This window comes from Hemiscyllium ocellatum, chromosome 22, assembly GCF_020745735.1.
Source record: "Hemiscyllium ocellatum isolate sHemOce1 chromosome 22, sHemOce1.pat.X.cur, whole genome shotgun sequence".
Classification (NCBI taxonomy): domain Eukaryota; kingdom Metazoa; phylum Chordata; class Chondrichthyes; order Orectolobiformes; family Hemiscylliidae; genus Hemiscyllium; species Hemiscyllium ocellatum.
In genome coordinates, this window is record NC_083422.1 from 18651335 (window position 1) to 18667104 (window position 15770).

At 41.6% G+C, this 15770-nt stretch overlaps 1 protein-coding gene across 1 annotated transcript in view; it reads right to left on the minus strand.

The window, feature by feature from the left end:
• Positions 1–1384: 1384 nt before the first annotated feature.
• The window catches only part of slc35g1 (solute carrier family 35 member G1), a 43009-nt gene continuing 28623 nt past the window's right edge, over positions 1385–15770 (minus strand). The window contains exons 2-3 of the mRNA XM_060841911.1: positions 10320–10500; positions 1385–4453 (exon numbers count right to left, since the gene is read on the minus strand). Coding sequence (XP_060697894.1) covers positions 3691–4453; positions 10320–10500 — 944 coding nt within the window. The 3' untranslated portion in view covers positions 1385–3690. The remainder of the gene's footprint in view (positions 4454–10319; positions 10501–15770) is intronic.

Sequence of the window (15770 nt, forward strand, 5' to 3'; positions counted from 1 at the left end):
AAAACTTAGTTTATTCATCATTCACAGAGGAAAGTGTTTAAATACAAGTAGTAGTTCAGTAATTTTGCAGCAAAAAGTCAGTCACCAAATCCTCAATTTAAATTGATTTTTTTTTAACATGTGCGCTTAGCCATCACAGGTTTATAGCTCTATTACCACATTGCTATTTATCATAAAGGAGGAACTAGGAAGTAGAACAATATTGAGAAGCAAAAAGGACAGCAAACTTGTGGTAATGAATTGAGAGAGAGAATTCAAGGGGACCGAGAAACAATAAAAAGGTTCACATCTTAGAACAACACATTAAGCATGTTTAGCAACAGTGATAGTGACAAGAGCCTAAAATCATTGGGTCTAGGATGAATACTCTGAGAATTACCAAAATAGTCTTTCTTCAATGTAGGCGACTAAATCTGAGGAAACGTTAACTGATTTCTCTCCACAGGTGCTGCCAGAGCCACTGAGTTTTTCCAGCAATTTCTATTTTTGTAGGTGACTGTGCTTTAACTGTTTGTGGAAGACACTAATGACTCCCAGAATTCAGCAATGGATTTACATTCAGACCAAATCACAATATCTATTAAAATTCTGAAGGAAGAGGGGAATAAATTTTAGTTTGTGATGTATTCTTTGCGAAGGCTAGTGTCCAATAATTACAGCTAATATATGATATGATAAAGAAACAGGTCAGTCACTGGAGCAAACTGTATACAGATTTATCCAGAGTAAATGCGTCAATGGCCAAAATCACATTCTACACACGGTAAATCCATATCATCGGGTACAGTATTTACTAGTGCAGCTGCTCACACCAGAAAGACTTTATGTAGTTTCAATTCAAGAAACAGCTATATACGTATCTCCCACATTTAATTAAATTTGATAGTAATAAACAGAATAGTAAGCAGCACTGAATCATTTATCCAGGGTTACCCCAGTCCCCATTGCAATCTACATTGCAGTGTACATCTTTCATAAACCCTTACCAATACTCCAGCTCACAATACAACAGCTTTATAGAAAATTAATTAGATGGTTAGAAAGACAACGACTTGCACTTACACAGCATGTTGAACACAGATTCCAAGGTTCTTCATAGGAGTGTTAGCATACAAAGTCTGATTCCCAATCACAGGGAGATGTTAGGGCAGGTGATCCAAAACCCTACCTCTTTCTCAATTTTTAAGGTGGATTTAACACTAATGTCAAGATGTTTAAGATGAGATTTCCATAGCTCAAGGCCAGAAAGCTGACAATAAAAGGCAACATGATTAAAAACTGGATATGCACAAGAGCTGAGAATTGGTGGACAGTACAATGTTTGAAGTCACATGCATCTTTGCCATAATAATTTGGGGGGGGGGGGGGGGGGGGGGGGGGCAGCCGGGCAAAACAGAAGCAACAGAAACAAATTAAAAAACAGTGGTCAATCAACAGCAGTGAAAGACAGTTATGGTATACGTGACAGGGAACGGAAGAGGGAACATTATAGACAGATCAAAGGATTAAAAAGGGAGTGGCTTGAGAGCTGTAAAACTGACTTGAAGAAAAATCCTTGTGAAATTCACAATTCGTGTGTCTAACAAAAAACATTTTTGTTGAAAAGCAGTTTTAACTTGTAACACTAATCAGCTCAAGTCAAACAAAATCCACCTGTAGACTAATCATTCATATTTATCCCATATACTGTGACAATGGAAGAGTGTTATTACTTTGTACTGTCAAATGTACAGCTGTATATCTGTAAACCATAGTAATACTCAAATCCTTGAACTTTGCTCCTCAGGGTCATCATGCACCGTTTCTCTCTCACAAATGGGGATGGTTATCTAGTTTTGTCTCTAAATTAATAAGCCTACAGGAGGCTACATTAGGAGAGGGGGGGCCAAAGCCTGGAAATTACTGGAAGCAAAGATAATATTCAACAATGAGGCAGACTCAAATTTCTCTTACTGCTAGTTTAAGTAGAAGTAACAGTCTTTTTTCCCAACAATTCACTTTTTTTTAAAAAAAGAAGAGGAATTTGATCTAACGTATTAAACATCAAAACAGCAACATCACCTCCAAATCTCTACTCGCTTTAAACTGTGGGAGTGGAGGAAGAAAACAAAATAATTGCACAATACTCAAGTTTTTTTTGCCCTTATTACAATTCACAAAACAAACTGTTCTGCTTCATGTACTATGAAATAAGGCTGTTTAACACAAGAAATAAATAAATAGTAACTAAGTTGCAGGTTAATTATAAATATAATTCAAATTAATTATATTCAATTAATTATATATTAAAATTTGACCCTCCACATGTGTGCATTTTGTATTTGCTACAAAAATGTGCGTTGCAGGGACTGGCCAAAAGTAGCAAAATACTCTTTGCAAATTCAATCGTGCTTTTCTATGTGCGTCCCCATGGCCTGATTATTTATTTCTCTAAAGTATAGCATACAGTGATATTTGGTGTTTCACATAGAGAAAATGAAAACTTAACAATGTCCAGCAGTTTACTGTTTGGAATGTGTTGTAAAAGGCTAGCAACTTTAATAATTGGTTTAATAATCAATACATTTCTACACGATGTATAATAGTTGCAGATGTGCAGAATGGCTGTATTGTGGTTACCCTTCAGCTGTAATGATTTTCACCCAGCTCTGAAGTTCGATTCATTTTTAAGGATCACTTCCATCAAACATTTTGGAAGTTAAATAATCTACACTTGGTTTCGTAGGAGGCTCACTGAAAATGTTACCTCATATGGAGGCTCACTGAAGATGTTAACTCATATGGTGACGAAATGTCTGAAAATGAACCTTCCAGCTCAGCGAGCAAATGTACATCCAGAATTCTATTCTCATTACAGATCATCATACATCTATTGTTCAAGAGCTAAATCAGAATACTAAGAGAAATAACTTAAAATTTATAGAATGCCTTTCAGACATCCCAAAGATTTATACAACCGACAGCACACTTTTGAATTGAAGTCAGTTCTCTCAAGCAACATTGAAATAAAAACAACCAGATATTCAGGCACTTTTACAGCTCAATGTTGACTGTGACACCAGGACAACTTGTCTGCTATCCTTTCAGTAGTGTTGAAAGATCTTTTACAGCCATAAAAGGGGGTAGGCAAGGCCTCAATTAATCACTTCAGGTGAAGAGAGGCGACCTCCAACATGCAGCACACTCTGTGCTGTAAAGGCCAGCTGAGGATATAGAAGTCAGTCTTGAGATTGGTGCTCGATCGCAGGCTCTTAAGTGGCAGTGAAGCTAGTACTGAGCCATGAGACAACATCCACAATAAGGTCAAAGGCAGCTTAAATGAACTCTGAAAAAAGGTACAGACAGCAATTTTCCAAACTTAAAACAGAATGCAAAATAAAAATCTACCATTATGGATTAGACATTCTTGTCACAATTGCTCATCAGTTAGAATTATAAAATATATTACCAAAACATTAATGGATTTACGCAAAAAACATTTTAAAGACCCAAAATTGAAACAATTGTTTTCATTGCAGTGTCATCCTGAGAAAATCTCAGTCAAGGATAGGTCTGTAATGGAGTATTCAGAAAGGAGTTCCCCAAGCAACCTTGTCCTTTTTGGAGTACCCTGGTTAAGCGCTCTAGTAGCGATTACATTTACATTTCAATGATGCTCGTAGATCCACATCAAAATAGATTAGGCCACAGTTAGTTAGCACTGCACGTGGTCTTGTTGTGCATGGTGGTGTACCATTTTTGGAAAGCCACGCCAGAGGTGCCAAGCATCACACAGAGCGCTCCTCCCAAACTCCACCAGCTCGGAGTGTAACTCAGGAATAAATACTGTAACAGGAAGGCCATCATCACTTCGATGGTCTTCATCAGGGCCACGGACGCAGCCTTCTCAATCTGCAAGGCTTTGGTGAGGAAGATTTGCCCTCCTAACCCGCAGAGACCGATTAAGATTAAAAACAACCGATCCAACCCGCAGAAGGGGAGGCTCCATTCCTGAAGGACTGAGACCACAATCACAGATAGAATGAATCCAGTCACCGAGTAGTACCAGATCGAAAGCAGATAGCTGACGGATTTGCCCATTTTGCGGATGACCGTCAGGGTCAGGGCTGCACAGACCGCGCCCCCAAAGGCGGCGGCGGTCCCCCTCATCCGATTCTTGGAGTCGCTTTCCAGTCCTGAAACCCGGGAGCCGAAAAGGAACGGGGGCCGGGCAATAAGGATCACCCCGATTAAGGTGAACACAGTGAAGATCGGATCCCACAAAGAGCAGCGCTCCTTCAGAAAAATCCACGCGAAAATGCTGACAAAGACAGGGTTACTAAACATGATGACAGTAGCATCAGCCAAAGGCATCTGCTGAATTGCATAGAAAAACAGCATCATTGCGACAGCACCAAGAATTCCTCGTGCGCCCAGTAAAACTCTCAGGCCCTTTGGTCCCAGTAAGTCTATTCTGCAAAACAATGATGACAGTTTTTAAAAATGTGAAAATTTCATGTCAGCATTTATCTCACCTTTGTTACTTTCGATTTCTTAATAAATCACACGCCAAGTATTCCTTGGCTTAGCGTTATTTACAAAGTCTGAATTTCCCATTCATTTTCTAATGGGAAGTGCTAGTTCTTTCTCCAAATCCCAAACATCTCACTGCCTCATCCCGTGCGGACTCCACTGGATGTGAAATGGTCTGGGAGCCCGGCGTTCTGGAGATCACTGAAGAATGGAATCTGCTCCCTACCATGTTGCTAGGAGAAAAAGTGAGGACTGCAGATGCTGGAGATCAGAGTCAAAGAGCGTGATGCTGGAAAAAGCACAGCCGGTCAGGCAGCATCCAAAAGAGCAGCAATCGACATTTCGGGCACAAGCCCTTCATCAGGAATGTGCTTTACCAACATTACACTCTTCGACTCCCACCATGCTGCTGCAGAGTTATGTTGGGGTGAGAGCAGTCTAAACCGCAGGGAGGTCTGAACTATCAAGGGAGGATCTGAATGCCAGAGGGCACCAGCCTCCCACCTCATGGGGGCTTCAAAGAGGGAAAGCCGAGACTAAAATTCACAACCACATTTCCCAGCCACGAGCACTGAGCAACGGGCTTCTACTGTGGCTCAGCTCTTTGGGCTGGCTGCAGGGTAGGCCTCAGGGAAGAGTAAATACAGAGAGGGAAAGAGGATTGTGGCAGGTTAGACTAGGGGGTCCAGGATGCCAAAGCTGCACATAGAGTCAGAGAGATGTATAGCACGGAAACAGACATGTCCATGCCACCCAGATATCCTAATTTAATCTAGTCCCAGTTGCAGCACCCGGCCCATATCCCTCCAAACCCTTCCTATTCATATACCCATCCAGATGCCTCTTAAATGTTGCAATTGTACCAGCCTCCACCACATCCTCTGGCTTCACCACTACATTCCATACATGTACCACCCTCTGCGTGAAAACGTTGCCTCTTACATCTCTTTCCCCTCTCACCCTAAATCTATGCCCTCTAGTTCTGAACTTCCTCATCCCAGGGAAAAGACCTGGTCTGTTTATCCTATCCATGCCCCTCATGATTTTATAAACCTCTATAAAGGTCACCCCTCAGCCTCCAATGCTTCAAGGAAAAGAGCCCCAGCTGATTCAACATCTCCCTATAGCTCCAACCCTGGCCCACAAACTTGTAAATCTTTTCTGAACCCTTTCAAGTTTCACATCATCCTTCTGATAGGAGGGAGACCAGAACTGCACACCGTATTCCAAAAGTGGCCTAGCCGCTAATGCATCCACCCTGGAGGTTTCTTACCTCTATTCCTGATGAGTGGCTTTTGCCCAAAACATTGATTTTCCTGCTCCTCAAATGCTGCCTGACCTGCTGAGCTTTTCCAACACCACTCTAATCTAAACTTTGTCAAGGGGAGGTCATGCCTGATTAGGTTTGTTAGAATTCTTTGAGGAGGTATTAAGCAAATTAGACAAAGGAGAGCCAGTGGGCGTGATCTAATGGGATCTCCAGAAGGCCTCTGACAAGACGCTGCATGGAGGCTGCTAAATAAGAGCAAGGTAGTGGCATGGATCGAGGATTGGAAGACTGGCAAAAGGCAGAGAGAGAGTGTGGTGATACAGGGTTTTTTTTCAGGAAGTCAGCTGATGACTACTGGAGTTCGGCAGGGGTCAGTGTTGGGACCACAACTGATCATGTTATATATTAACAAGCTGGATGAATAAACTGGAGTGTGTTGTTGCTAAGTTTGAAGATGACACAAAAATAGGTGGAGGAACAGGGGATGTTGAGGGAACAGGGAGGCTGCAAAAGGTCTTGGATAGGCTAGGAAAGTGGGCAAAGAAGTGGCAGATGGAATACAACGTGGAAAAATGAGATGTTATGCACTTTGGCAGGAAGAATTAAGACACAGATTATTTTCTGAATGGGGAAGTAGCTTTGAAAATCTGAAACAAAGTGACTTGGGAGTACTAAGTCAGAATTATCTTAAAGGTTAACTTGTAGGTTCAGTTAGCAATTAGGAAGGCAAATGCAATATCAGCATTCATTTCAGCAGGGACGCAAGACCAGAGGTGTACAGCTGAGGCTGTTTAAGGTTCTGGTCTGACCACATTTGGAATGCTGTGAGCAGTTTTGGGCCCCATATCTAGGAATAAATGTGCTGATGTTGGAGGGTCTCCAGTTAAAAGAATGATCCCGGGGAGGAAAGGTTTGTCAAATGCAGACTGGTTGAGGACTCTGGGTCTGCATTCAATGGAGTTGAGGAGGACAAGGGCAGAATCTCATTGAAACATACAGAATACTGAGAGGCCTGGATAGAGTGGACATGCAGGCATTGTCTCTGCTAGTAGAAGAGACAAGGATCCAGGGGCACAGCGTCAGAGTGAAAGGTGGCTCTTTAGAACAGAAGTGAAGTTTTTGTCAGCTAAGGGGAGATTAATCTGTGGAAATGATTGAGGATTGTGGAGGCCAAGTCATTAAGTGTATTTAAGATAGATAGGTTCTTGATGAATATGGGGATCAAGGCTTACAAAGAGAAAGCAGGAGAATGGAGGTGAGAAACATATCAACCATGATTGAATGGTGAAGCAGACTTGATGGACCAAATGGTTTGCAAGGGTGGTATAGGCAGAAATCCTCCTAACATTTAAATAATATCTAGCTACAGGCTTGACACCACAAGAGTACAAAGTTAAGTGCTGGAAAACAAGATTAGAGTAATTAGGCACATACTGTTTGGACCAAAAGGGCCTTGTGCTTTGCTGTAGATATCTCTCACCTGATGTTTGAATTCTACCTTTACGACTATCCTATCCTCCAAATACTCCTTTGGGGGACAACCAGTGACTTACTCATATTTTTAAAAACTTAGTGTTTTGCATTTGTTTCTCACGATCCATTTCCCTCTACAACTGAGAAATTAAGTGCAGTTTGGAGACTAATTACAAATGCTACAGGAAGGATAGAAAGGGAGGCAAGAGGGGAGGGGGAGTGGCATTTTTGATAAGGGATGGCATTACAGCTGGGAGAACTAGCCATTTGGATACAGAACTGGCTCAAAAGGTAGAAGACAGAGGGCGGTGGGGGAGGGTAATTTTTCAGACTGGATGCCTGTCACCAGTAGAGTGCCACAAGGATCGGTGCTGGGTGCTCTACTTGTCATTTACATAAATGATTTGGATGCGAGCATAAGATGTACAGTTAGTAAGATTGCAGATGACACTAAAATTGGAGGTGTGATGGACAGCAAAGAAGGTTACCTCAGATTACAACAGGATTTGAACCAGATGGAGTTTAGTTCAGATAAATGCGAGGTGCTGTATTTTGGGAAAGCAAATCTTAGCAGGACTTATACACTTAATGGTAATGTCCCAGGGAGTGTCGCTGAACAAAGAGACCTTGAAGTGCAGGTTCATAGCTCCTTGAAAGTGGAGTCGCAGGTAGATAGGATAGTGAAGGCGGCGTTTGGGATGCTTTCCTTTATTGGTCAGAGTATTGCGTACAGGAGTTGGGAGGTCATGTTGCGGCTGTACAGGACATTGGTTAGGCCCCTGTTGGAATATTGTGTGCAATTCTGGTCTCCTTCCTATCGGAAGGGTGTTGTAAAACTTGAAAGGGTTCAGAAAAGATTTAGAAGGATGCTGCCAGGGTTGGAGGATTTGAGCTACAGGGAGAGGCTGAACAGGCTGGGGCTGTTTTACCTGGAGCTGAGGGGTGACCTTATAGAGGTTTACAAAATTATGAAGGGCATGGATAAGGTAAATAGACAAAGTCTTTTCCCTGGGGTCAGGGAGTCCAGAACTAGAGGGCATAGTTTAGGGCGAGAGGGGAAAGATATAAAAGAGACCTAAGAAGCAACTTTTTCTCAGAGGGTGGTACGTGTATGGAATGAGCTGCCAGAGGAAGTGGTGGAGGCTGGTACAATTGCAACATTTAAGAGGCATTTGGATGGTTATATGAATAGGAAGGGTTTGGATGGATATGGGCCGGGTGCTGGCAGGTGGGACTAGATTGTGTTGGGATATGTGGTCAGCATGGACGGGTTGGACCGAAGAGATGTACAGCACAGAAACAAACCCTATGACTGTATGAGTCTAATTCAACTCAGAATTATGAGCATTATCTTCTGTTGCTTAACCCTTTCAGTCTCCAATGTATTCTTCCTTCAACCTCCAATTGTTTTATTAAAAACTTAATGAAAGCACAAAGAGCAGCATCTTATCTTTCAATGATGCATTTTACAGCCTTCTAGACTCAACACTGAGTTCAACAAATTCAGCTCCACTTTCTCCAGACAGCTGTTGATGGTACTGATTCTGCTGTTCACGAAAAAATACTCCTACCTTTCAACCAAACCTTCACATTTTTCCGGTGTTTAATTTGCTTTAAGCATGTTTCCCATCATGAGGAAAGGACCAATAAATGTTACCCCCTGTTCTTTCCTTTCAGAGCTGCCTACTAAATATTTCTATCAATGCTGGAAGGACGTAAAAGATGCAGTGGGTCATTTGAGCTGGTCTGCAATCCCAATCACAACCTGTTAAGATGTGAAAAGTCAGAGATGTACTGAGAATGTGATCTTGTCTGAAAATCCAGGACTGGGAACACTACACGTTGTCTACAGGTTGAGATCTGAAAGGGATAAGCTGTTAGGTTATTTATTTTGTATATCAAACTACTTCGATTGAATACATTAAAAATTAAAATGCTTCTCCAATGCTCATCTTTGAGCTGATAAATTTATCACGTGATTTTTCCAAGTAATGAAAAAAAGCACCCAAGAATATTACTTGTAGTATTATCTTCAAGTTTGAACGCTACTAACGAGGAAATATTTCAGGGGAGTTTGACTTAAATACAGACTGTTCCATAACTTCAACATTAAAATTAATATCTTGTCAGTTCAAACATGGACAGAATTAGACTTTGGATGCCTAATAACTATGATAATTGTGCTGTGTGTCTAAGTATTTGGTCCAGGAGTTTGATTACATTATTTCAGACAAAACATTATCCCCACAAGCAGCAATCCACCCTGTTTAATGGCTCAGAACCACAGATTAATGTGCAGTTACCCTATTAATGCATCAAGAGGATTATGGACAAATTAAAAAAGAAATGGGTTTTAGTCATTTGCAACCTGAACCATATTGTCTAAAGAAACATCACAGACATGCAAACAGTTAACAACTGAATCTACACTAGTAGCAGATTCAGTCTCAGTATTAAGCTAACGAAATTGGCTGAATTCAATAGCTGTACACATGCATTGTGGGTAAAGAATGGTAAAAAAAAAATGGATTACCCTGGCAGCCCAGTAACTTATGGAATTTGGAAGGTGATACTTAAGCACTTTTTTTTTTACATAATGGGCTCGAAATCTGAAAAGTAGGACCACTACAGTGTGAAAAAAAAAGGACATTCAGCCAATCAAGTCCACATTGACTCGCTGCAGAACGTCTTATCCAGACTGACCCAACCATATCCCTATAACACTGCATTTCCCATGGCTAACCCACCTAGCCTACACATCCCTGGACAATACAGGACAACTTAGCATGGCTAATCCACCTAACCTGCACATCTTCGGATGTGGAAGGAAACCAGAGTACCGAAGAAAACCCACGTAGACACGGGGAGAATGTGCAGACTCCACACAGACATAGAGTCACCCAAGGCTGGAACCAAACCAAGGTCTCTGGCACCATGAAGTAGCTGTGCTAACTATTGAGCCACCATGCCACCCTTAATTTTACTTTTAACATGTGTTCCTTCATTGCCATGGTAACTTTGAACATAATACATTCAAACTCCAGGATATTTATTTTGGACTTACTCGTTGTATATAATGGCAGGCCATGTGAATAACCACTGAAACAAACATCGAAAGCCACTAATTTCCAAAGCATGAACGCCATCAACCTTCTTCACCAAGAAAGAAGTGACTGAAAAGAACAAACAGGAAAGCAGGGTATAGCATAGTCCAAGTCCCACACATTTGGGCTTCTTCTCTGTTGCTGAAAAGGAAAAGAAAAAGGAGAATTAAATTTACCAAATTGTTTTTTTTAAAAACAATAAATATAATATCCACAACACAGAGTGGATCAACAAACTATCAGCACAGAAACTGAGTTAGCCCACGTCATTGTTTGAGTAACACATGTGTCTCCTCACGCTTCAGTTCAGCCAACTGCATTATTAATAGATGCATTGTGAAGAGTAGTTTGACACTACAGTTCTGGAGAGATGGGTTCCAGTCAGGTGGTCACCTCATAACTGGTTGTGACTAGTTCCAGTTCCTTGCCCAGACCTCACCAAATCAGTAAAGAATAAATCTTTGAATGGATAGGCAGGCACACATTTGTCAAGATTTAAAATTATTTTAAATTTTAAAACAAAGTGTTCAAAAGTGTGTGTCTGTGTGTCCATCTGTCTATCTGTCCCTTGGCTTCACCAAAGTCCCTAGTCTACACTGAAACCAATGACTGGCACTAAAGGTGCATACTAAACCCATACTTGACCATCTAGATTTAACAAAATCTTTGACTACATTTAAGAAACAATGTACATATTAAAACATTTCTTTGGAACAGAGGGGGCTGAGGGTCTTGATTAAGTGGATAAATTGATATAAATTTTACACTGAGGGTACTGGGAATCTAGAACTTGCTGCCTCAAAAGGCTGGTAGAGGCCAGAACCCTCTTGGTTATGCACTTGAAGTGACTTGACAACTGGAAAATGGAATGAGACTGGATGGCTCTGCACTAGGTAGTGTGGATAACGATGGACCAAATGGCCTCCTTTCATGCTGTAAATTTCAACAGGACCTCTGCAGGGTTAATACAAGAGGAACATAAAATAAATTGAAAAATGATCAATATCGACATTGATACCTCACTGGTTCACTTTCAGTTCTGTACGGTGAACAATTCTGGACTCTGCACTTCTGGAGAGATATAAAGACTTTGGAGAGGGCACAAAGCAGGTTTACCAGACTAGGATGTGAGAATTCAGAAGTTGGAAAAAAGTGACAAACTTCCTCCGATCCCAGGGAAACAATTAAGACATTGGCTAATGAGGTTTAAGAAAGAGAGGTTTTAATAGAGTAAATAAAGAAAATCTATTCCTGTTGAGTCAATAACAGATTCAAAGTCACAAGAAAACAAATCTAGAGGAAATTTGAGAATATTTTTACTCAGTCATGAGCTGTAAAGTTGTATCCCGAAAAGAGTACAAGAGTCAGTAATAAATAAGGAAGTAAAACCTTTAAAGCAAACAATAAATAAATAATCCCAAAGGGGAAATGGAAAGATGCTCGAGGATTCTGATCTAAATGATACAGTGCTTTCAAAAGGACTCAGAGGCAAAACTGATTAAAGACCACCATTCTGTGCTGCGTGTTTAGATGATATTACCTACCACTTAAATGTATTATTAATAAAGCCTGTAGTGACGAAACATTGAAAATGGTGGAAAAATATGCCATTTGGCCCATGACAATTGAATAAATTAGCAGCCCAATCTAATCACACTGAACAGTGCCTGGCCCATAGCTTTGCAGGTTACGGTACGGCAGGTATATACACATTACTTTGAAATAAGTTGAGAGTTTCCACCTCAAATCAACTGGGCAGTAAACTCCAGACAACTCTCACCTCTGAGCAAAAGGGTTTTCCCTCATGCCCTGTGATGAAACTGAATGAATGTATAAGTTATTATTATTTATTATGATCTTGGGTTACTGGAATTCTAAATTAAACATATGGGTTTGTGTGTTTTTGGAGTTAGCTTTTAAAAATTACAAATACCCATAATTCTATGCAACAGAAAGTTACCCAGAGTTCCTAGGGATTTATCACAGGGCTTACAGGAGAACTTCTTCCACTGGCTGTTCTTTTTAGTCTGTGCTGGAAAATTGTCCGAGAGAGAAGCATATATCAAGTGCCGAGAAGTATTTTGTGGAGTCGGTGTGTACAAAGCAGCGTAAGAAAAGAAGTTACACATTACTCAGAGACCAGAGTGTTAACCTACAGTCGGTGCTAAAGGGAAGTTAAGGTTTGAAGTTTTAGAAAAAAGGAAATTGAAAATGTGTCAAGGATAGTCAACATCCACCACACTACCCTCAATCCTCCTTGCTACTTCCTCAAAAAAAAATCCACAAAGTCAGTATTGCACAACCTTCCTTGACACTCACCTGCTGACAGTTCCTGATTACTACCAAGGTCAGACTAATTAATTTATAGGCATATCCATTACACAATTTGAGTCATGGTGAAACATTTGCAGACCTACATTCCTTTAAACGAGGATTGGAAAACAATTCAAGGGATCCGCTATTTCATTCTTGACTTCCTATAAACGGCTTACGATACAGTTTTGTTTGATTCATTTGCGAGACGCGAGTGTCACTGGGTGTGTCGCATTTATTGCCAGTCCTCGGTTGCCCTCTTGAAACACTGCAGTCAAGTTGCTGTGGATTGACCCATAAATGCCCTTAGGGAGGCAATTCCAGAATGCTGACCGAACGACACTGAAGGAAAGGTGACATAATTCCAAGTCACGATGGCTTGGAGGGGCACTTGAAGATGATGGTCCCATCAATCTGCTGTCCTTGTCCTTCTAGATGGCAACAGCCCTGGATTTGGAAGGTGCTATCCAAGTTTTTTTGTTGAATTTCTGCAGTGCATCTTGCAAAAAGTATACACTACAGCTACTGAGCATCATAATGCAGGAAAGCAATGCTTGGGGATGTGGTGTCAATGGAGTGGCTGCTTTGTCCTGGATGGTGTCAAGCTTCATGAGCGTTATTGGTAAATGGTAACCCCAGGATGTCTGATAGTGGGACATTCAGCGATGGTAACACCATTGAATGCCAAGAGACAGTGGTTGGATTGAGAGATAGTCATTGCCTAGCATTTGTATAGTGTGAATGTTAATTGCCACTTGCCAGCCCAAGCCCTAGATTTTGTCCAGATCCTTATTGCATTTGAACATGGACTACTTCAGAGCTTGGAAAGGGGAGCAACAGGTTCTGGAGCACAGGTCCTCAGTACTACCGTTAGAACATAGTCAGGGCCAGTAGCCTTTGCAGTATCCGATGCATCCAACATGGAGTGAATCGAATTGGCTGAAGACTGGAATCTATGATGCTGACTACCTCTGGAGGAGGCAGAGATAGATCATCCACTCAGCATTTCTGGCTGAAGATTGCTGCGAAAGCTTCAGTCTCTTCCATCATTGAGGATGGGGATATTTGTGAAACTGCCCCCTCCACTGAGTTTTTAAAATTGTGCACAAACATTCATGATTGGATATGGCAAGACTGCAGAGCGTAGATCTGATCCATTGGTTGTGGGATTGCTTAACTCGGTCTATTATTTTCTGCTTATACTGTTTAGCATGTAAGTAGTCCTGTTTGGTAGCTTGACCAGGATGACACCTCCTCTTCAGGTATGCCTGGTGCTGCTCCTGGCATGCCCTCCTGCACTCTCCATTGAAGCAGGGTTGATCCCTTGGCTTGGATGGTAGTGGTTGAGTGGGGAGTATACCAGGCTATAAAGTTACACTGTGCTGGAGTACAATTCTGCTGCTGTTGGTGGCCCACAGCGCCTCATGGATACCCAGTCTTGAGTTACTAGGTCTGTTTCATTTAGCACAGTGCTAGTACCATACAACGCGACGGAGGTTGTTCTCAACATGATTTTGTCTCCACAAGGGCTGGGTCTTGGTCACTTTTACCGATAGTCATGGATAGATATATTTGCAACCGGCAGATTGGTAAGGATGTAGTCGAGTATGTTTTTCCCTCTTGTTGGTTCCCTAATCACCTGCCGCAGACCCAATCTAGCAGCTATCCCCTTTAGGGCCCGACCAGCTTCATCTGTAGAGCTGTTGCTGAGCCATTCTTGGTGGTGGACATTGGAATCCCCCATCCGGAGTACATTTTGTGCCCTTACCACCCTCAGTGCTTCCTCTAAGTATTGTTCAACATTGAGGAGTATTGATTCATCAGCAGAGGGAGGAGAGTATGTGGCAACCAGCAGGAGGTTTCCTTGCCCGTTTAACCTGAAGCCACGAGATTTCATGGGATCTGGAGTCAGTGTCGAGGACTTCCACAGTAACTCCCTCCCGAAATATCCCACTGTGCCGCCACTTCTGCTGGGTCTGTCCTACTGGTGGGACAAGAGAAATACAGAGATGGTGGTGTCTGGGACATTTTCTGTAAGGTATGATTCCAGAAGAACAGCTATTTTACTTGCTGAGTCAGAGAGACAGGTCTCTCAATTTTAGCACCAGGCCCCAGATGTCAGTGAGGAGGACTTTGCAGAGTCAACAGGACTGTTTCTGCTGTTGTCTCTTGCGGTGCCTTGGTCAATGCCGGGTGATCCATCGATTTTTTTTTATTGTTGAGGCTTGATAGCAATTGATAAAACCAGAGTGGCTTAGTAAGCCATTTTAAGAGGGCAATTCACAGTCAAACACATTGCTGTGGGTCTGAAGTCTCATGTAGGTCAGAGAAGGAGAGGAAAGACTACTTCCTTCCCTGAAGGACATTAATGAACCAGTTGGCCAATCGACAATGGTTTCACGGACAGCAGGAGATTCTCAATTCCAGATTTTTAACAATTAATTCAAATTCCTCCATCTGCCATGATGGGATTTGAACCTGGGTCCCCAGAATATTAGCTATGTTTATGGATTAATAAGTCCCATGACAATACCACTATCCATCACCTTCCCACTACACACATCTACTATCCAACCTCAAAGGAAAATCAACCCCTCCTCTACTTCCCTTCTCATAATTCTTAAAATTTACCTAATACTAATTAAACTAGAAACTCTGACCCTGTCCGCACAAAGGTGATGCGAATTATATATCTCTCTCAAAAGCCGGACAATTTCCTCACTCTTGTTTTGAAATGTACGGATAAAATTAAAAGGAAAATTAAAGACATTTTACCAGCCAACATTTTGTCGTATCATCTTTCTCCTTTCCTAATCTTTTTTCTACCTCACCTGGCACTTTGTATACTTCTCTAACTTTCCATTTATAATTTTTTTTTTTAAAATGACATTGTCAAAACCTCCATTTTCAGCTCGGTCTTAACTCTGTTGTTTTTCTAGATAACCAGGGGACACTAGATTTGGCAGTACCACCCTATCCTGTGCCCATGGAATCGCGTTTCAATGCCTTAGTTTGCTCCAAGTAGCTATAAATAATCCACTTGCAACAGATCATTTCTCAGCTTTGTGCAGTTTGCCATTCCCCAAAGTCGAACTTCT